The sequence below is a fragment of the Mirounga angustirostris genome, unplaced genomic scaffold (assembly GCF_029215605.1).
Source record: "Mirounga angustirostris isolate CCGP_5_RB_7025 unplaced genomic scaffold, mMirAng1.0.hap1 SCAF_2, whole genome shotgun sequence".
Classification (NCBI taxonomy): Eukaryota; Metazoa; Chordata; class Mammalia; order Carnivora; family Phocidae; genus Mirounga; species Mirounga angustirostris.
Window position 1 is genome coordinate 81,562,436 of NW_026991710.1, and position 20,780 is coordinate 81,583,215.

General features: G+C 39.6%; 1 protein-coding gene and 1 pseudogene across 1 annotated transcript in view; both read right to left on the reverse strand.

Annotated features, from left to right (window-relative positions):
• LOC135363536 (rho GTPase-activating protein 20-like) overlaps positions 1–8,789 on the reverse strand; it is a 43,133-nt gene extending 34,344 nt beyond the window's left edge. The window contains exon 1 of the mRNA XM_064584018.1: positions 8,611–8,789. Coding sequence (XP_064440088.1) covers positions 8,611–8,789 — 179 coding nt within the window. The remainder of the gene's footprint in view (positions 1–8,610) is intronic.
• On the reverse strand, positions 7,807–15,725 carry LOC135363622 (mitotic spindle assembly checkpoint protein MAD2A-like; annotated as a pseudogene).
• Positions 15,726–20,780: the final 5,055 nt, after the last annotated feature.

Genomic DNA, 20,780 nt, shown 5'->3' on the forward strand with positions numbered 1-20,780 from the left:
AAAGTACATTTAACCTTTCAGGCCCTTGGCCCAAATAGATACTACAGTGAGTGAAACCAGGCACACAAAATTTGAGGTGCACCAAAAAACTAAGTAAATAAGATATGATATTTTAATTTTAATATAGTATTTTAAAAAGTCAATTTGCAAAAAATACATGGTGAACAAAATATCTAAATGTACCCTAAAACAGTACTACTAGCTTATATGTACACAGAACCTGCCATCCATCTTTTCATTCAAGAAAGAGGTCTAATACTGCAGTGGCAAATCATGCTATCAATACTGGTCAACCTTTTTCATCACTCACATATATGGGAGGAAAAAACCCAGAAAATTTAGAGTAAGTGAAAAACAAAAATGAGGAGGTCTAAGTGGAACAGATATTGTAACAGTCGAATCCTAAAGAAAACAAGTAAGAGAACAGGGAAAAAAAAAAAACAACTGATTAAGAAAACAAAACCAACTAACATCTTCAGAGTCAAGAAGCCAAAGAATGGGTGGCTATAAAATAAGAACAAAGAAAAAGATTTTTTGGAAATTAAAGATATCATCGACCAAATTAAATGTACTAGAAAGTCTTGAAGATTGAGTTTCAGGAATCCCACTTGACTTTGACACTTGGAACATTCATCTTTCAGTTTTAATGACATAAGATTACCCTTTCTTTCTCAGTAAGTAGAGCTATTTGGTCCTTCGGTAAGGAGTAATTTAATCATTGGAATAATGGAAATGCTATTTTAATTTGTAGAATCAACGTATAAACAAAACTTGGAAGACAACAACTGTAAAAGAATCTGACTAATACTAACATTGATAATATAAAAAAAATGGAAGTCTGAATATTAAGGCAGCAGAGACGTGGAAGAGATAATGTCACAGATCTTTTTCACCTATTTATTTATATAGCAAAAAATCAAGATACACTGTCTAAAATTGATGTAACAAAATACAGACGTAAGCATACTCTTTAAAATGGTAATAACCAGAAAAACCAAAACAATGTAACTGGAAAATGTAGAAGCAGATGGATAAAAGAAATAAGTTTCTCATCTTTCAATAGATGCTATTTCAAGTTCATAAAACAAGAAATGAAAGTATTAACATAGGTTTCAGAGGTATTGTGATAACCACCAGCAGAACAGAAAATATTTAAAAATAGGGAGCTGGAAATGAGGAGTTGGGGAACAGGCTCAGGCAGGGAATTTACTTTTCATTTGGTACCACTCTGTACTGCTTGTTTTTTAAAATGTGTGTATGTATTAATTTTACACTATAAAAGTTAAAAAAAAAAAAAAACCCTCTTTGCAGCTGCAGCTCTTGGCATCATTTCCTTCCCAGCTGCAGTCTCTTTCCTTACACCAGTGGTCAGATCCTACTGAGACAGGAAGGAGTAAGAGAGAAAAGAAAAGTTTCTGCCCTTAATTTAAGTGTCTTGGAATCTTTTTTATTTGTTTGTGCTTGTGTTCTGTCTTTTCAAATGGCGCCACTCTTTGGAATACTAACTTTTGACTACTTTCATCTGTGATGTCTAGAATCTTCTTAAAGTCTTGCTAAACTTTGGTATCCTTCTGTTCCTTCTTGACAAAGAGTAATCCTGACTCATTGGCTCTTACTGCGACCGTGGTATTTTATTTTCTTAGAATCTTGGTTCTGGTCAACTACTTCCTAGCCAGGTCCAACTCAAGCTGCCTAGGTAGGAATGAAAAGTCTATGGAAGAGTGATGACAATTACTACTATCAGAACAAGTAAGACGTGGCATATTAGTAAGTTAAACATAGTGCTAAGGGAGCAGGGTGACGTTCATTACCCCATTCCTCATGCACTGACAGAGGAGAATGTGTTTCACTCCACTGTTCTGGAGAGAACACACTCGGAGGAATTTGGGAGTAGACGTTTTCTCTAGACCACAATCTTGCACCAAAGTGCCAAAAGCATGGGACACGAGACACAAGGAAATGAAACCAGAATATCTAAATTTTCGAAGAAGGCAATAATGTCTCAGGGTCACTCTCTAAATTTGAGAAGCAAGGCAGAGGATCATAGGGGAAGGGAGAGAAAAATGAAACAAGATGAAACCAGAGGGAGACAAACCATAAGAGACTCTCAATCTCAGGAAATAAACTGAGGGTTGCTGGAGTGGTGGGGGGGTGGGAGGGATGACGTGGCTGGGTGATAGACATTGGGGCGGGTATGTGCTATGGTGAGCGCTGTGAATTGTGGAAGACTGATGAATCACAGACCTGTACCCCTGAAACAAATAATACGTTATATGTTAATAGAAAGAAAAAAAAAAAAAGAAAAGGTCACTCCCTGAAAGTAGGCAATATATATGGGAGATAACTACACACGAGTCACCAAAACAAAACAGTAACAACAACAAACACAAAGAAATACACACACATATTAAACATAAACCGTTGTGGAAGCACAACAGTTGCTGGGCGCTGTGTGCTCAGTGAATACGGACTCACAGGCTGTGGACTCAAGGCGGGTGCCTCTGGCTGGCTTGCCGTGGGACTGAAACCCAACAGTTCCCAGGTCCTCGCTGTCTCCAATAGAGGGAGCACTAAGTTACCTGCCACGCCATTACCTATTCACTTAATTGGGGGACCACAGTTTTGTTTGTGACAACTTTTTTTTTCTTTTAAAGATTTTATTTATTTATTTGAGAGAGAGAATGAAAGAGAGAGAGAACATGAGAGGGGGGAGGGTCAGAGGGAGAAGCAGACTCCCTGCCGAGCAGGGAGCCCAAGGCGGGACTCGATCCCGGGACTCCAGGATCATGACCTGAGCCGAAGGCAGTCGCTTAACCAACTGAGCCACCCAGGCGCCCCTGTTTGTGACAACTTCTATAGGGGAGATGCAGTTTCTTTTGTGACTGCTGGCCCCTTGGAGACTAGAACTAATTCGAGGTTCGAACCAACTTTGAAGAGGCTGAAGAAGCTACGCCCATTCCTGTGAAATCCCAGGACACCGCTACAGCTACCGGAACCCAGGCTCTGCGTAAAAGCCTCTGGGTGACACTGAGCCAACTGTATACGATTGAGAATGAAGGCACTTGGACTTTAATTTCTATGGGCTTTTGTGAGGGGATTTAGTTTGGGGGGAAGTGGAGTCATAAACAAAGAGTGTCCTATTGTTCAAATTTGGGACATTTTCGTGTGGATACAGTCTCTGTGTTCATTTCATCAAAGTCTGGTGAGCCACTTTGGACAACATGACTGGACCTAATTAGTGATACGAAATGGACCGGAGAGTTAACTTTCAGCTTAGCGTGCTGCATGGCGTTCTACCGGACTCATGGGGCCGGAGTCTTTTGTGGGCAGAAAGCAAGATGCCCTTCAGCAGTTCCAGAAGGACTCTGTGGGGAGGAGGCGAGTTCAGGCGTGTGTGAGCGCAGCAGTAGCGGGAGCAGGCGCGGCTCCGCTAAGGGGACTGCTGCCCTGGCTCCCTTCGGAGGCTGGAGCACAAAGGGCTACGACATTGGTTCTCAGCCTCCCATCGTGTGTGCGCGGCCTTCTTACCTTGTCTACATTTGCATCATCCATACAAAATACTGATATGTTTTTCTTTAAACATTCAGAGTGGACTTTAGAATCTTCGCTCATGGTAATGTGTTAGAACATGTTATACGTTTTTCTGAATACAGATTAAAATACATAGTTACTAAAATTAAAAAAAAAATGCCCGTGAGCATGCTACCTAAAGCAACTCACAGGACGCCCGTGGAACGCACAGTGTAATACACTAAAAAGCTTAAAAAGCTGGCAAATATTCAACGAGAGGGATGCATGCTACTCCACTCTCCAGGTCTCCATTCCAATCCTGATGACAGAAGGTGGTGTTGGGCAGAGATCTGGGGCCCCTCTCTCCACTGTCTCTCTCACACCATTCCAAGCAACAGAGAAAAGACCTTTCTAAGACTTATAGGAGTTCGAGTCAAGTGCTTTCTTATTGTGCCCTTGGCGTTCAGGACGCAGGGCTTCTTGCTCCCATGTTGGAGTGGGCTTGCGCGAGGATGCCTGCAGTTGCCTGGCCATTCCCGGCTCATTTCTTGAGGTGTAGTAGCAAACCCTGTTTCTGCTTGAGATCTAAGCCTCACTCTACCCAGCTTTGCTAGGGAACCCCATGATTTGGATGATAACATACATCTCAATCGCCTTCTGTCTCCTCTATTTCTCACTCGTTCAAATTCCAACACAGCATGTAGTTACAAAAACAAGTGAAAGAATGAGAGAAGAAAATGTTGATGGAAGAAGATGCATGCAGCTATGGTACAGCAAAATACTGTGTGTATATAAACATTTAATGATCGCTTGTTATGAAAAAGTGTTTTTTAAAAAATTAATGAAACTTGATACTCAAAATACTGTTGAGTTCTCCTTCCCCAACTTGGGGTTAGAGTCATGTAGCAGTCTAGTCTTTTTGGCTGAGTCTGTGCACACTGGAGCAGGGGCACCCTCCTTTGTTCCCTAGTCTCTGAGAAGCAAGGAGATATACTAGAAAGAATATTGGCCTTGGGGTCGGGCCTGGGGACAGATTCTGGATGTTTGAAGTTGGGCAAATTACCTAGGCTCCCTGAATCTCAGGTTTTACGTGTGTAAAATGGCAACAATAACCTTCCTAGGGTTGTTGTGAGGATTAAAGGAAATGCGTGTGAGTCAGCGAGACTGCCATTCAGAAAGAAATTCACATCCATGTCTAGGTATCCACTGGGCATGTCCCTATCTATAGTTTTTAAAGAGGTTTGGCATCTTTCCCTTGCATGGAAGTGGAGCCTGAGCGGTCGTGCTTATATTCAGAGGCCTTTTTCAGCACAGATAAAATGCCAAAACAATAAAGATTTTGATAGGATGTGTACCTTTGTGCAAACAAGCTTGCATAGCAAAATGGTGCAGATAAACGCAGATGACAATGGACTTTATACAAATAAATGAAATGATGTTTCTCTAGTATAAAAATAGATCAAATGGTAAGAGCACAAAAATAGGTGAAACGGTAACATAAACTGACTTGTGTAATCAGAGGGTCAACTCTTGACATTTTTCTCTCTAGGCCTTTTCTAATAGTTTTGTTGCTAAGGCTACAGTGTTTTTGCCAGATTGGAACAGCACTGTCAACTCTAATGAAGATTAAGTAGCTTTCCCAACTAGATTTTTTTTAATAAGCATCAGTTAATACTGCTGGCTTTCAAAGCCATGTTCGTGAAGAATGGAAAGATCTTTAAAGATCTGTTCTTAGAAAATGTAGCTCATAAAATTTGGAATTTAGCAGCATTTCTATTCCATAGTTATTCCAACACAAATTTTTATCACGGTTACACTGAACAAAATAACTTAAAATCTAATTTCACATATTTAATTAAAACAAGAATAAGAAATTATTATTTACAACTTTAGCCAAAAATTAATTCCCTAAAGAGTAACTGAGGTTACTTAACGAACAATTCTTTTGACTAGTGGGTAAAGTGTTTCACAACTGCTCACAAAGGCACACTTGATTTATTCTTTGCACAATATGGATAAGTTACAGGAAGTCATCTGAGGAAAGTGTAAATACAAATGCACCCAAAGAGACGTAGAGTTTTGTAAAGCGGAGTAAATGAAAACCAGTTTGCTCTGGACACTCAATTGCTAAGAGGATGTCAAAGGTAAGAGCCATTAGGAAACGGGTGAAGAAACACTCCTTTTGATGTGCTTGCTGAGGAGCCAGATGAGCTTCCTTGGTCATGGACAGAAGAGACCATCTAAACTCTAAAAAATGTAGTGCAGTTTGCACGCCCGCTGATTCCGCAATTCTACTTGTGCACTAAAGCATGAGAATTAAATTAAATAATTCATGTGAAGTGCTTAGCCAATTACAGATGCTGTATTTCCTTCCTTGGATGTCTATATTTTTGTAGCCAGAAATCCCACTGTTAATTTCCAATAAGAAAAGCTGAATATTACAGCCTTTAAAGTCAAAAGTTCACCTTAATTTGAATATTGCAGCATTAGTGACATCTGGTGGAAAATGAGTTACAATGCGGCATTATAGCTATTCTGATCTGTCCTGTCTAATAATAATATTATCACTTTCATCACATTTTCACATACCCCTTTCCCCAACTCCATGGGAGGAGTATACTTCCCTGCCCCACTGAAGTTTGGCTCAGCCACAAGACTTGGCCAAAATCAGTGGAATGTGGGCAAAAATGTCAGTGTCAAAGTTTGGAAACTAAGCTTTAAAAGTCCTGGCTAGCTCTTGCCCCTTCAGTGGTAGAATGAAACATGTGACCTGCAGATTTGCATGAGAATAAAACAAGCACCCCAGATAATCCACAGACTTACAGGAAAAAAAAAAATGCTTACGGTTATTCTATGGTTGTTTGCTATGAAGCGAAAGCCAACTAAAACATGAGATCGTTATACCTCTGTGTAAAATTCCCATCCAGGCTTGACTTCCCTGTCCAATTGATGACACTGGGAGAAGAGTCCTGAAGACCGGGTGTGGTTCAGTCCCATCTGGGGCTCTGTTTCAGACCTCGACAGGCCCAATCGGAACATGTTGTTTTCATTCCTGTACCTATGGTAAGCAAAACCGAGTCAGAGTCCAGGCCAGGCCTATCAGAGGCCTATCAGACTCTCTTGGAATCTTGGCTTCTCTGTTTCACATGGTATGGAAGTCACGCACGTTTTGTTTTTTTTTTTCCTTCCAAATCTTTATTTAAATTCTACTTAATTAACATATACTGTAATATTAGTTTCAGGAGAATTTAGTGATTCATCACCTACATGTAACACCCAGTACTCATCAGTCATTCCCAATTCTTGAACCTGTTGGTTTAAATATCTCCCTCCTAAGGTGAGCTTCAAGGTAGAGGAAAGAAGGCAGGACAAGTTTAGCTGGAGCCATAGGCCAAAGCTTTTCCAATTGAGCTTTACCAACAAAGCTCATAGCTTTGTATTTGTATTTCTTAAATGATACATAATCTATAAGGGGGGAAATTAGCAATGTTAGAAATCACAAATTAAAAGTGATAATATTAGGGTCATTTAATTTGGTAAATAAAAACACAAATGACAGAAATTTAAGTATTATCAATGATATATTAAGAAAGTTGCTACCAGTGAGCTTTTGTGGGGGAAGAACCACATTATTTCCGGCCATTTAGCAGAGGCATTGTGTTTCCTAAAGCAGTTACTGCTTTCTGAAAAGAATTTCAAACTTTTGTCCCAAAAGTAGTTTCAGAATTTTCAACTCTCTCCATATTTTTACTGAACTTCCATTTCTGCTTTCTTTCTCAACCTAATGTGTCATGTTATGAAGGTTATGTACAGCCAAGAATTCAAATGTTTTAATCTTACTAGTGACCACTTTGTACTATATCTCATGTTGGAAAACCAGACTCTTGACCATACCTAATTCAAAATCATTTCCATTTCTGCATAACTACTTTTCTTATTCAGGCAAGAGTTGTGGGTGGACCTCTAAAATTAGATAGCTTCAACTCTCAAGGGAATGGGCTTTCGCAACAGCATTCACTACACCCATCATCAAATACGGGGACCTACACTTGTCTTGTAGTGAGAGAATTGCCCTTTATTCTTAACAGGCAGGCAACAGGATCAAACAGATCATTCAGGTGAAATAACAAAGACAAATACATATGTGATAAATCTGTGTAGTTACTTCTTGGAAGCTTGCCATGTACTTTCCTCTCCTTCATATCTCAAACTTCAGAAAGGCCAGGACCCTGTTTCATTCATCCCAATACTTGGCACGTTAACAGGTGTTCACTTTGTAATTTTTGAAGGAATGGATACAGGCTATGTGTTTTTACTTTATAGTGAAGATTAACGAGTTAATACATATAAAGAGCTTAGAACAGTGCCTGATACTAAGCACTTAATTATTACAAAATGAGATAAGATTTAGAACAGAGATTAGAAGAGACTTTTTAGAAGTCTGCCTTCAACTGACCTTGGCAAAATAAGGAAGACTAGGCTAGCAATAAGGCTAGGAGTATAGAAAAGTTCTACAGCCCAACATATGCTAAAATGAATTAATTCCAAATGACATGTATTATTTTATACAAAGAATGATGCTTATTTTAAGTCCACAGTTATAAGATTAAAGGGGTATAATCAAAGCTTGTCCATTAAATTGAAAGCACCTCCAGACTGACTCAAGTTTGTATTCTTAGGCCCTGGTAGGTACAAGATATTATTTGCTATACTGAATCCATCCTACTATTTAACTGTGTTAATACCACACCAATATAAAAATATGTTAAGACAAATTAAAATATACATACTTAACTTTATTACATCATTTAAAGCTTGATTTTATAAAACATAAAAAAAAAATTTAAGTGTTCTGTATCACAGGAATTTAAACAGTGGCAATATACATAGCTTTGTAAGTTCAAGTTATATAAATTAAAATCAAATAACTGGAAATGCTTTTAATATGGAAAATATACAAATAAAATAAATGGCAAAAGGACCTAACAGGAGCAGTATTTCATTACTTACAGATTATCATTAGATAATTTCAGGATCTAAACAAAGACTCTGAATATTCGGACTTCTTTTGCTGTATTTTATATTTAAATATCTGCCTACCTATATTCCGAATCAAGGTACTTGACCAAAAGGTTTAAGAAGGCATTTAGCTTTATGGCAAAAGCTTTCCATCTACAGTTACCACCTTTAAAGGAATTGACATTAACAATGCTGATGTAATCTGCTAGTTCCCTTCTGAACAATGTGCAATAATTTATACCAACCCTGTATAAAGTCATACAGGTACCAAAAAATGGAACAATTATGCACAGTTCAATAGAAGTATAATGTTAAGTTTTCCCCATCTAAAAATTAACCAGTGAAACAAAATGTATCAACTATAGTTGACTTGGTTTCAGGAAAACCACATCTGAGAGTTATAAGTACATCACTGTCCTTATCTTATCCTCAGTCATTGACAGGAATTTTGTAGGCCACCATGCTATTTACTTTGTGGATTGTAGTAGTAAATGAACGAAGGGACGGACTTCCTCAGAATTGGTAATAAACTGTGGTCCCGACTCTTCCCATTTTTCAGGTACAACCAAATCTTTGTCTGTATGTATCAGTAGATCAAATGAACCTAAATTGGGGATAAGATCATTAAAGTACAATTATTTTTTTCTAAAGTACAACCACCCTTCCTGTGTCTTTCACATTTGAACCATCTATAGTGTCAGAAAAGCTAGTTTACCTTGATCTCTAATCAATTATATTAACTAATTGCTTTTCCTCAATGGAAATTTTAGTACAGAAAACACTGTACTCCTTTTACTTTATGAAAAACTCAAGTTTTTTTTTTTTTTAAAGAGAAAACCACTAAAAATATTTGCAGAAAGTATACAATTAATCATGAGACAGCATGAATCTAAGCCATAGAAAAGATAATACCTTGGTTCTGTGACAGCTGTATCCCAGTGCCCAGAACAGCATCTGGCATGTAGTAGGTATTTAGGATATATCTGATGAATGAAGGAGTAACTAAGAAAACAAAGACACAATTATAGCTATAAATCTTAATTATATACATAGAAATGTGTAGAAAATAAAAATAATGAAAGAAATTACATCAAAATATTCAAGAGTGAGTACTGTAGAATACTTTCATTGCTTTCCTTTTCAGCACTTGTAAATAAAATGCAAATAGCATTACTTTAGCTTTATCACACTTTTCTCATTCATATAACATGACATTTATAATTAAGAAAAAACTTAATGAGCGCGTTAATTCTTAAAGTAGTAGCTTAGTCTTTTCCACAACAAATTTAAGCCAGTGTGAAGTTGTATAATACTTACAAGAAACTTCCAATAGTGGCAGAAATGTCACCGTAGCTGTGATCTGTCTGATCACTGAACGGATTTCATCTTGGATAGCTTTCTGAGACTTTTCTCTGGGTGCACTATCAAAGAAACCAATTAATTCATTTTAAGTTTTAACAAGTTCTTTGAAACACAGGTAAGATTATTTATCTGATTAAATGCTTCCAAAATCAAATAAGTAATGCATTCAAAAGGAGTTTTTTTTTAAATGAAAATAAATATATGTCCTTAAGAAACTTAGTAGGCCCAATATGTATCTCTATTATTTCATTTATCCTTCCAATCATTTTTTAGGGTTGTTCTTAGTATCAGGTCATTAAATAACAGATGACTAGAAAACCTGCCAAGTACTTCAAGTCAGGAAAGCTTCAGCATGTCTTAAAATAAAGATAACAAGCAGTATCTAAAATATTGAATCGGTATAATCATTTTGGCATTTTTAGTAATGCCTAAATGTCTAATTTCCTATTGCCTCAAATAAGATGTTAATCGTGTATGGCGTTAATAATTAAACATTTTCTAAAACAGACCAAAGGCTTCAGGAGCAAACTCCATCATTTCATTATGAGAGATAGTTCAGAGTTTACAGGTAAGCATGCCTAGGACGATGCTAGAAATTAGCATATAATGATGGGCATCTCCCATCCAGATAATCTAAAAACTTCAGTTTAATAAGTGTCTAAGGAGGGGCGCCTGGGTGGCTCAGGTAGTTAAGCGACTGCCTTTGGCTCAGGTCATGATTCCCGGGTCCTGGGATTGAGCCCCACATCGGGCTCCCTGCTTGGCGGGAAGCCTGCTTCTCCCTCTCCCACTCCCCGTTTATGTTCCCTCTCTCGCATGCTCTATTAAATAAATAAATAAAATCCTAAAAAAAAAAAAAGGGGGAGTGTCTAAGAAGTTTGTAGCATTAAATGAAATACAGTAGAGCTGCACAGTAAGCTGGGAGAAAGTCTAGGATAATACTTCATGGTTAAAAGTACCTTTCTACAATTCATGAAATGGCCCACCTAGGACGGACAGCATGGTAGCTTTACATATAGCATCATAAACACTAAAGTTTGAAATTTATGGATTTAGCCTAAGCGCAATTATGTTAAAAGTCCGTGATAGGCAAAATTCTTTCGTGAGCACAATTTGTGAGCCCAATCCTTCTCCACAGGAGATTAAAGATCACATCTAACATACTTAGAAACAAACTACTTTATATGAAACTAGTTCAATATAAGTAGAACTCATCTAGTAGAAGAAAACAGTTTTGGAAAAAGATCTGTAAAAATGGAAGCAATTTACTTCATACTTACCTGTCATCTTTGGCAGTCTTGTCACACTCAATATCAAATTGCCACCTTTCAAGGACTTCACCACTTTTAATATTTGAGATGACAACCACCAGTTTCTGAACTGAACACTTGTATAACCAATCTGCAATACATAACAAGGAATCTTTTTTGTTTCACTGCATTACAAAACAACTCTCTTCCCAGGTCTCACTTTCTATCCTCAGCAAATTCCTACCGCTAGTATTTTGGAACTCTGCCAACCTGTACAGAAAACCTGCCCCACAATAACCTAGCTCCTGTTTTCAAATTCTCAGTATTTGTACCAGATATAGTACTGAGTGCTGAAGACAGAGTAGAAAACAGGAAGTACACCCTAATCCAAGTAAGATGCAGGAGATGGCCATTAATCTAATCACTGCACCGATAAATATAAGATTCTAATTGTGATAAACGCTATGAAGGTGCAGTATGTGATGCAATGAGAGCATAAGAGAGGAAAATTGGACTCACTCAGGGAGTTCTCACTTGACTTCAGTTCTACAAATAAATTACCATTAAATATGCAAAAGGGTACAGGTCTTAAATATTGAAAAGGGAAGAGCATCTGACCAGAGGATTGAAAGAAGGGTAATACAACTGCAGTAAAGAAAGGGGAGAATGAACAAGGTCAGTTTGTGTAGGATACACAGGGGTCAGACTATGCAAGGCCATATGGGCCAAATTAAAGAAGTTACACTTCAAGAACCAGGGAAGTCATTACTGTATTTGAAGTATGGTGTGATGTAATTAAATTTGTATTTCAGAACTATCCTTCTGGCTGTGATGTGGAAAGCAGAGTAGAGGTAAAGAGGGGATCTAGAGACACCAATGAATTAGCAATTCAAGCAAGAGGTAATGAAGGCTTAGAGAAGGATAAGCTGGTAGAGATGGATCAGCAGATAGATTCAAGAGACTTCATGGTTAAAACTGTTAGGATTTATTGACTACTTATGAGTAAGCAAGAAGAAAGACTGAGATAGCTCCCAACTTCCTAGTTTATATCGCTAGTTGGATGGCTGATCCATTCACTGAGAAAAAGAATGCAAATGGGAGATGATGCTTAAGTTTTAAGATTTTATTTTTAAGTAATCTCCACACCCAACATGAGGCTGGAACTTAATATCTCGAGATCAAGAGTTGCATGCTCCATTGACTGAGCCAGCCAGGAGCGCCTTAAGTTTAGTTTTCAGGTATCACTGGGATAGCCAGATGAAGATATCAACGGAGCCACGAAATATATGAGCACAATTAGGAGAATTGGGTTGGATGTACATTTGTGAGTCAACTACACCAAGGTTGTTAGTGAAGCTATGTACATGTCAGAGATCATCCTAGAGAGAGATTATAGTGAGAAGAGGGCCTCAGGACAAGCCCTGAATTAATCTTGGAAATTGGGATAGTATACTCAGGAATCTGTAGTGTTTTTTTTTTCTTTTTTTAAGAGACAAAACAATTTTGTAATATTTAGGGTTTGTGGGCCACCTAGGTCTCTGTTGCATAGTCTTTAAAAAACAGCCCTTTAAAAATCTGAAAACAGGGCGCCTGGGTGGCTCAGTTGGTTAAGCGACTGCCTTCGGCTCAGGTCATGATCCTGGAGTCCCGGGATCGAGTCCCGCATCGGGCTCCCTGCTCAGCAGGGAGTCTGCTTCTCCCTCTGACCCTCCCCCCTCTCATGCTCTATCTCATTCTCTCTCTCAAATAAATAAAATCTTAAAAAAAAAAAAAAATCTGAAAACATTCTTAGTTTGCAGGCAGTACAAAAATAGCCACTTGCTAGACACGGGCTGTCGTATGTATCAACTTTTTCTTGACATATATCAACTTTTTCTCAATTTAGCTCTGAAAAGGAAGAAATTGGGTAGTAACTTAAGGATTTGGGGTGGGTGGAAATTTTTTTCTTTTAAAACTGAAGAGAGATCAAAACAAAGAAATCAAAAATACCAGAGAAGAACTAGGATAAAATCCTTAAGGCTAGAAGAATGGGGATTCAGATTGAACAATTTGCCTCTAAGAAGAGCAATTCCTCCATTTTAACTAAAATAAAAGGGAGAAATTAAATAGGAAGGTCTGCATACATCCAAGGTGAAGAAATATCCTCAGTGTAGTCTTAAAGGAGACAACCCAAAAACCAGTAGCTTAGGTGGGGCTTGCTTCTCCATCAAATTAAGATGATATAGATTATTAGTTGCTTACTAATAATCTTACTTTTTAGCCCTGAAGATAATCCAAAAAAAAAAACCCAATTAATCTAATTTTAAAAATAAAGCTACTTGATACAAAGAAATATATTTGACTCATGAATTAAGAAAAAAAGATGACTAGTGTTTTTTGGAACTAGTTTTGGAAGATCAAATGGGGAGCTAGGGAGAAACATCCTACAACAGAAAAATTAGAAGTGAGAATCCTAAGTAGAGAAAAATATGAGGGGAAAAAGGAATAGATGGAGAACAAGTATTGATTCAATACAGTAATTTCTTGAGCTAAAGAAAAACAGTGAGTGTTCAGATAGAAAAGGCTTACTGATTAAAGGCAGGATTTTAAAAAAGACAAATGGAAATATATAAAAAATAAAACTCTACTGGTTGCTCTATTACTTAGTAGTTCTTTTCTTTAAGTTTAGTTTCCAGGTTGGATCCAATTTTATTTTCCTTTAAGTAATGATGGCTTTAAACTCTAGGCAGTTACAGAAAATATATGTTAAAAATATACAGTGGATTTTTCTCCGATAGTGAACACCATCATAAGGACAGAAAATTCCAACTTGTTCCATCTGGCTACATGAACTGCAAAAATCATTTCTAAGGAAGTTGATGGAGACAGTTTTGTGAAGCCATATCAGATTCCTAATATCAAAATATTCAACCCACTCAAACTGCAGTATGGGAAGGGTGGACTTTCTTTCAATTTATATATTATTTGCTTCCTTCCAATTAAGAATCACTATATTTGAGGCTGTAGTGTTTTATACCTTTTTGTACAGAGCTGAAAAATGACCACCAAGATGCCAGAAAATATGGGTTTCTACAAGGCCTGCAAAACTCAAAATGGTTTGCAACAATTAAATACTTTTCGGCGGTTCCACCACATTATTTAGGTATTTTATGAGCTCAGGATCAGTTGTTACAAGCAAGGTGAGTCCATATTTCTGCACTCTAGTAAAGGTTTCAGATGGATATATGCCACGCTGATATAAAATGCTGTTGATGCCAAATGCTGGAAACAAAAGGAATGTTAAAGAAAAGTCATTATCACTTTGTAACTCTGGAAAATAAAACATATTTAGATGTGGCTACGTTTCATTAATGGTATAAAACCATAAATGCCTTAACGTGTTTGTGGGTGTTTTGCTGAAAGCAGAGTAGGTAAAAAGTGGCATTAAACATTCTTAAAACCTTGCTTCTAATTAAGAGAGAACACGATACCTGCATTTCTGTGGCAAAAAAAGAGAAAAGCGCCAAACGGCATTAATCTACTGTCAAAGTAGTACTACAACTCACTGTAATCCAAGTCCCAATTCAGATTATGTGGTTAGAGGGTGTCAAAATGGGCTTTTGCATCTCAGTTAGCAACTGATTAACTGTTCTCTGCAATGCTCTCAGCAAACCTTTCCCTCTTTTTCCTCCTTTTCTCCTCACAAGTCCTGCCAGATTCTATCAGAAGGCACAACTGTCCTGGTCCGGAATGGCGTTTCCTAAATCTAGTCCATCACCGCCAATACCAGAATCAAAGAGGGGCCGAGGGGTTGTTAAAAATATACGTGGCCCCCACCCCGGCCCTACGCCCTCTTAAGTCGCGGAGGCTGGGGGCGGGCGGAAAGGGCCTGGCTCTGTAGTTGAAAGCAACGCTGCAGGTGGAGGGGCTACATCGCGCCGCAGGCCTCAGCAGCCCCTAGGCCTCAAGCTCCACCATTAGCAAGGAGCCCGGAGGCGGCGTCTGCATCCGCTTCTTCCTAGATTCTCCCGCCGGGCAGGAGGCTGGGGCAGAGAGAGCTTAATTCTCGGCCTCGCGGCCTCGCGGCCTCCCCTCCGCCCCCTACCGCTTCCCCCGCCTCCGTGGCTGAGCCACGGGCCTACCGGGCGGCCTGGCCTCAGTTCACCCCGCCCTCCGGCCTGCGCGAGGAGGACTTACAGAAGAACTCGGCCACGGTTTCGGCGCTCCCGCGCAGGGTGATGCCTTGCTCCCGGGAGAGCTGCAGCGCCATGGCCAGTCCTACAGACGAAGGAGTGCGCTTCCCCCCGGCAGAGAGCGACGGCGGAGACGCCCACAGCAGTTCCCCGCCACTCGTTTCAAAAGTAACGGCGCAGCACGCCCTCGGGCCTCGGCGCAGGCGCGATGAGCCTCTAGGCCCCGCCCCGTGGGGCGGGGCCTGCAGGTCCTCTGGGCGCTTTTCGGAGCTGGCCTGTCCGCAGGCGCAGGGGGTAGGCGTGGTCGCCCAGTTCTGGGTGGTCAAGCTCCGCAGGGTCCCGGCTGGGCCTGTGTAGTTGTGGTCTACTAGACCGGCCTGAGGGAAGAAGACGCCAAAACCTGGTGTGTTTTTTTGTTTTTTTAAAGATTTTATTTATTGGGGCGCCTGGGTGGCTCAGTCGTTAGGCGTCTGCCTTCAGCTCAGGTCGTGGTCCCAGGGTCTTGGGATCGAGCCCCGCATCGGGCTCCCTGCTCTGCGGGGGGCCTGCTTCTCCCTGTCCCACTCCCCCTGCTTGTGTTTCCTCTCTCATTGTCTCTCTCTGTCAAATAAATGGATAAAAATCTTTAAAAAAAAAAAAAAAGATTTTATTTATTTATTTGAGAGAGAGCACATGAGGGGGGGGGGGTCAGAGGGAGAAGCAGACTCCCCGCCCAGCAGGGAGCCCGATGAGGGACTCGATCCAGGGACTCCAGGATCATGACCTGAGCCGAAGGCAGTCGCTTTAACCAACTGAGCCACCCAGGCGCCCCAAAACCTGGTTTTAATGGCCGCTCCGTAGGCGTGCGGAGTGAGCGACCAAGGAGCACAATTTGTCAGTTTCAGAGCTGTTTTCAAGGTGATATGAACTGTCCGTCAGCTGCATCTTAAGTGGCCCCAGTGATCCCTAGATTGAAACTAGCGATTGAAACTTTTCCTAGATGCTTTGGGAGTCAGTAAAGAAACCGCGTGCGCGGTAGCCAAGCCACAGCTTGAGAGAGCCTGATTACTCTATGGAATCGCGGCTTTTCTTGAGAAATTGGGTTAGGCTTAAAGGGATGAGCCGCGGCCTTTTTTGTCCTGTGTTTTTGTCTATCCTGGGCTCAGCCTATTTCCACCCAGTTCCGCTGTGAGGCAGTCTGGAGCGGCAGGGACTGCAGTCGAACTTAGGCCTGGTCTACCCCGCGCGTACGCTGCACCCACAGACGCCGATGAGGAATAAGATCTCATTCATCAAAAAGGCCCACGTACACTGAAGAACTTTTCAGGGAATTTTGACTCACAAACTCATTGACTTCCTGTTAGGATGATATATTTTGGATTCAATTAATACTAATATTAAGCTATTAACGTTTTACTGATCTCCATTCACATTATATTTGAGCTCACTTAGCGCACCATCACTGATTAGTGTTACTAAATTTATAATGTTATGATTTAAGGGCTTCCAAGAAACAGTTAAGATAAACTGGGATAAACTTCAGACTATTTAGTTCAAATAGTTTGAGCTAACTAAAATCCCTATATATTTAAATCATACACTGTAGTATACCCGGCACTAAGTATCTAGTAAATATTTCCATTATTCTTCATTTCTTCCATAATGTAATTCTAAGATGTGTTCTCCCTCCCTTTCTTTGTTCCTCCCTCTTTTTATTTATTTATTTATTTTTTCCCCTAATTCCTTCAATAGCTAATACCTTACAGAACTGCCCTACAATTTTTCCCTTCAGCAGCCGTTTTCAACCCTGGCTGCCCATTAGAAACACTAGCAAAGCTTTTAAAACATTCTGCCTCTACAGATTCTGATTTCTCTGGTATGGAATGAAGGCTGCTCATTGGTATTTCTTAAAAATTCCCAGGCGATTGTAATGGGTTCAGAACTGAAGACAGACAAGTAAGTCACTGGGACACAGTGATAGCAGATCTAGAACTGGACAATTCAGGAGGTGCCAGAGTGAACACACCTACCTAGATCTGGATGTGAAGTATATGCATAACTCTCCCAGGACGAGCGGTTCTTGAGCAGGACAGGAGAGAAGGACACAATGACAAGTGGAAGAAGCAATGGAAAGCAGGAGAAAGAAGAACTTCTACATGAAGAGGAAAGAATATGTGGAAACATGCAAAGTTTGGAATGGCCCAGGTAGATGAACACATTGGAAAGTACTGGGGGGGGCTTGCCTGGGTGGCTCAGTAGGTTAAGCGTCCGACTCTTGATTTGGGCTTAGTCATGATCTCAGGGTGGTGAGATGGGTGTGGAGCCTACTTAAGATTCTCTTCTCCCTCTCCCCCTGTTCCCTCCCCACCACCTCCCTGCCCCCCCTGCTCACTTCCTGTCTCTAAATAAATAAATAAATAAATAAATTTTTTAAAAGGAAAATAATGGGATAAGAGGCTAAAAAAGACCAAGCAGAGGCTGAACTTGGTGTGCCAAGCTATGTGTTTAGATTTCATCCTACAAGATTTAACAGATTAGTCAGATCATGCACACACTTTGGAAATATCACCCTGAGAAAATGATGATGGGTAAATGGAAGGACACCTAGCATGACATCAGGGAAGCCAGTGAGGATGTTCTTGCAAAAATCCCAAGACAAGAGAGAGTGGGGGAATATGGAAAGAAGGAGTAGAGATGAGGGGAAGAATATGAGCAAGGGTTAACAAAGGGTGAAAGATTGAGAGGAGTCAAATATATATTCTTGGTTTGGGGCTTGAGCAAATAGTATGATGGCAGAGCCATTCTTCAGGATGGAAGCTATGGCATATGAATAAACTTTGAAAAGAAAACTGATGATTCACATTTGCACAAATTGTATTTTAGAGATCTAAAAGATACCCAAGTGGAAAGATAGGTTTAACAAGCCGTAGATGTGGGGCGCCTGGGTGGCTCAGTCGTTAAGCGTCTGCCTTTGGCTCAGGTCATGATCCCAGGGTCCTGGGATCCAGCCCCGCATCGGGCTCCCTGCTCAGCGGGAAGCCTGCTTCTCCCTCTCCCACTCCCCCTGCTTGTGTTCCCTCTCTCACTGTCTCTCTCTGTCAAATAAATAAAATCTTAAAAACAAAACAAAACAAAACAAAACAAAAACAAGCAGTAGATTTAGGGATCTTGATCTCCAGAAAATTCTGGGTTAAGAAAAAATATAGGAGTCATTTAGAATTTTAATGAATTTCTGATTGTGGATGGAATTCCTTAGGAAAGAGCATTTGGATTGAAATGAAAGAGAACCAAAAACAGAGACCAACAGAACAACGTTTAGTTGCTTATAGGCACACATGTGTGCTTGCTTTTCTGTCGCTGGAAAGTGGTTGCCCAGCCAGAGATTACATTTCCCATGCACTTGGGAGTGGATAAGGGACTGGATTTCAGTTGTGGAGTATGAGCAGAAGTTGAGCAGAAGTTGTGTGTGTCAGGTCCATAACAAGGCTCTTAAGAAGAGTGTATTTTTTTTATGGGCATTTTTTCCCCCTCCTAGCACATTTTAAAAATGTTAGGATCCTAAAGAATGCCAGAGTCATAAAATGAAAGGTCTCCTAGTCTCTGAACATTCACAGCCACCAAAAGACCAGCTTTGTAGTGTTACATGGGCAGGAATAAACTTTTGTGCTAAGCCACTGGGATGACCACAACTAAAACAATTGATTCTTTGCACCATATTGCTCATCAGACCTAATCTCCTCTGCCTACCCTATGCATACAAATCCTATTCCTCCTTCAAAGCCCAGTTCATATTCTTCTCTTGTGTGAATTCTTTTAACCATGGTCACCTTCTGTGCTGATTTCCTCTTGTGAAATCTTCGCATAATTTTTGATCACTCGTTTGGCAAATAACCATGCTTTTAAATGTGTATTATAATTTTAATTGACTTTTCATGTATTTTTGGTTTCTCTCTTTCTGGAATAAACAATCAGGCTTGCATTCAGTATATTTTTCATATATTTTTTTCAAAGGATGAAAAGGGTTTTTTTTCCTCCATTAAAAAAAGACAATTTCTAAACTAAACCCCAAAATAAAGAAGAAAGGGGGGGATTTTTGAATTTCAATGTTGATTAAACAATTATACAAAAGTTATGTGCTTGGCAAAGAACTAAGCCTGTCTCTGTGTACGTGCTTTGAATAATAAGGATTATATTTTAGGAGAACAAAAACTATGGAGCCAACTAGATTTCTGTGTTCCTTAATCAGCCATCCTGAGAATTTACCTTTATTTTTGAATTAATTGTAGAACCCATCAGATGCCTTACATTCTATAGCACTCAGTTTTTGATTTTGTAAATATCAACTGAAATCAATAGTAATTAATTTACATTGTTTTGTATTATGTATATTTTTCTTAAGCTTACTATCATACTTTTAGTCCAAGTTCCATATTCTCATACTATTATGACAAAATTATATTTATATATATTTATACTATATATATTAATCATATATTTATTATATATATTTATAACATATATAAATATATATTATATCACACACAATTTTAACTTTAACTTTATGCTATAATGCAAAGTGTTAGATTTCCCAGGTCTGGGTTAATGGTCAGAATTAGGGTGGATGATGGAGCATTCTGTCCCCTTCAGACAAAGTGGTGGACATTTCTATGCCAGCTGTCACACACCCAATAAGCTAGCATCTCTGAAAGGCCCTTGGCCTGTTGCCCTGAAAGTGTTTTATTCCCAAGCTTGCAGCTAAAATAAATGACTCCACATCTTTATTTCCCATCTATCAACTGCACGGTAGACTTTAAGGCTAATTTGTCACTCTACCCCTTTGGAGAAAGAAAAGGTGATAAATGGTTTAATTAGATTTCTTTTTTATAAGAAATCATTTCTGCAAATGTGAGGCTGTGGAAATCATGCCTGAGGGACAGAATTAGGAAAAGAAAATATTTCTCTAGAAAAAGTATCAAAATGTTATGACCATAGCCCAAGAATGATGAGACAGAAAGAGTATGCGTTGTTTATGACCACGCCACCGCTAAGGCTCTTATTCCGTGACAACCATTTCGGTGAACAAGAATAACAGGTCAGAAGATACTTTCAGAATATTTCACTGCTTTGACTGCAATGTTAAATCTTTATTTGACTTTATTATTTGTCGCACAGAAGTCCATAGTTCAAAAGAAAAATGGCGTAACTTTCAAATGGGTCTTTCTGCACATATATTTTCCCCAGCAGGGCGCCAATGTGTTTGCAGTCAGGGTGTAGCGCCCCTCACCTGCCTTGTGTGACTGCCCCAGCATGAGAAGGAAGTGCAGGTTGCGAGGCCGAGTCAGCCCTCGCATTTCCAGTTTTCCTACCCACGGCATCTGAAATCCAGGGCTACCTTGCCTAGAACTAATGACTGGGACTAAGTATTTCAAAACTGACAAACAAGCATCAGGAGGCAAATGCTTTTATTTATAGCCCCTGAGTCATTTTA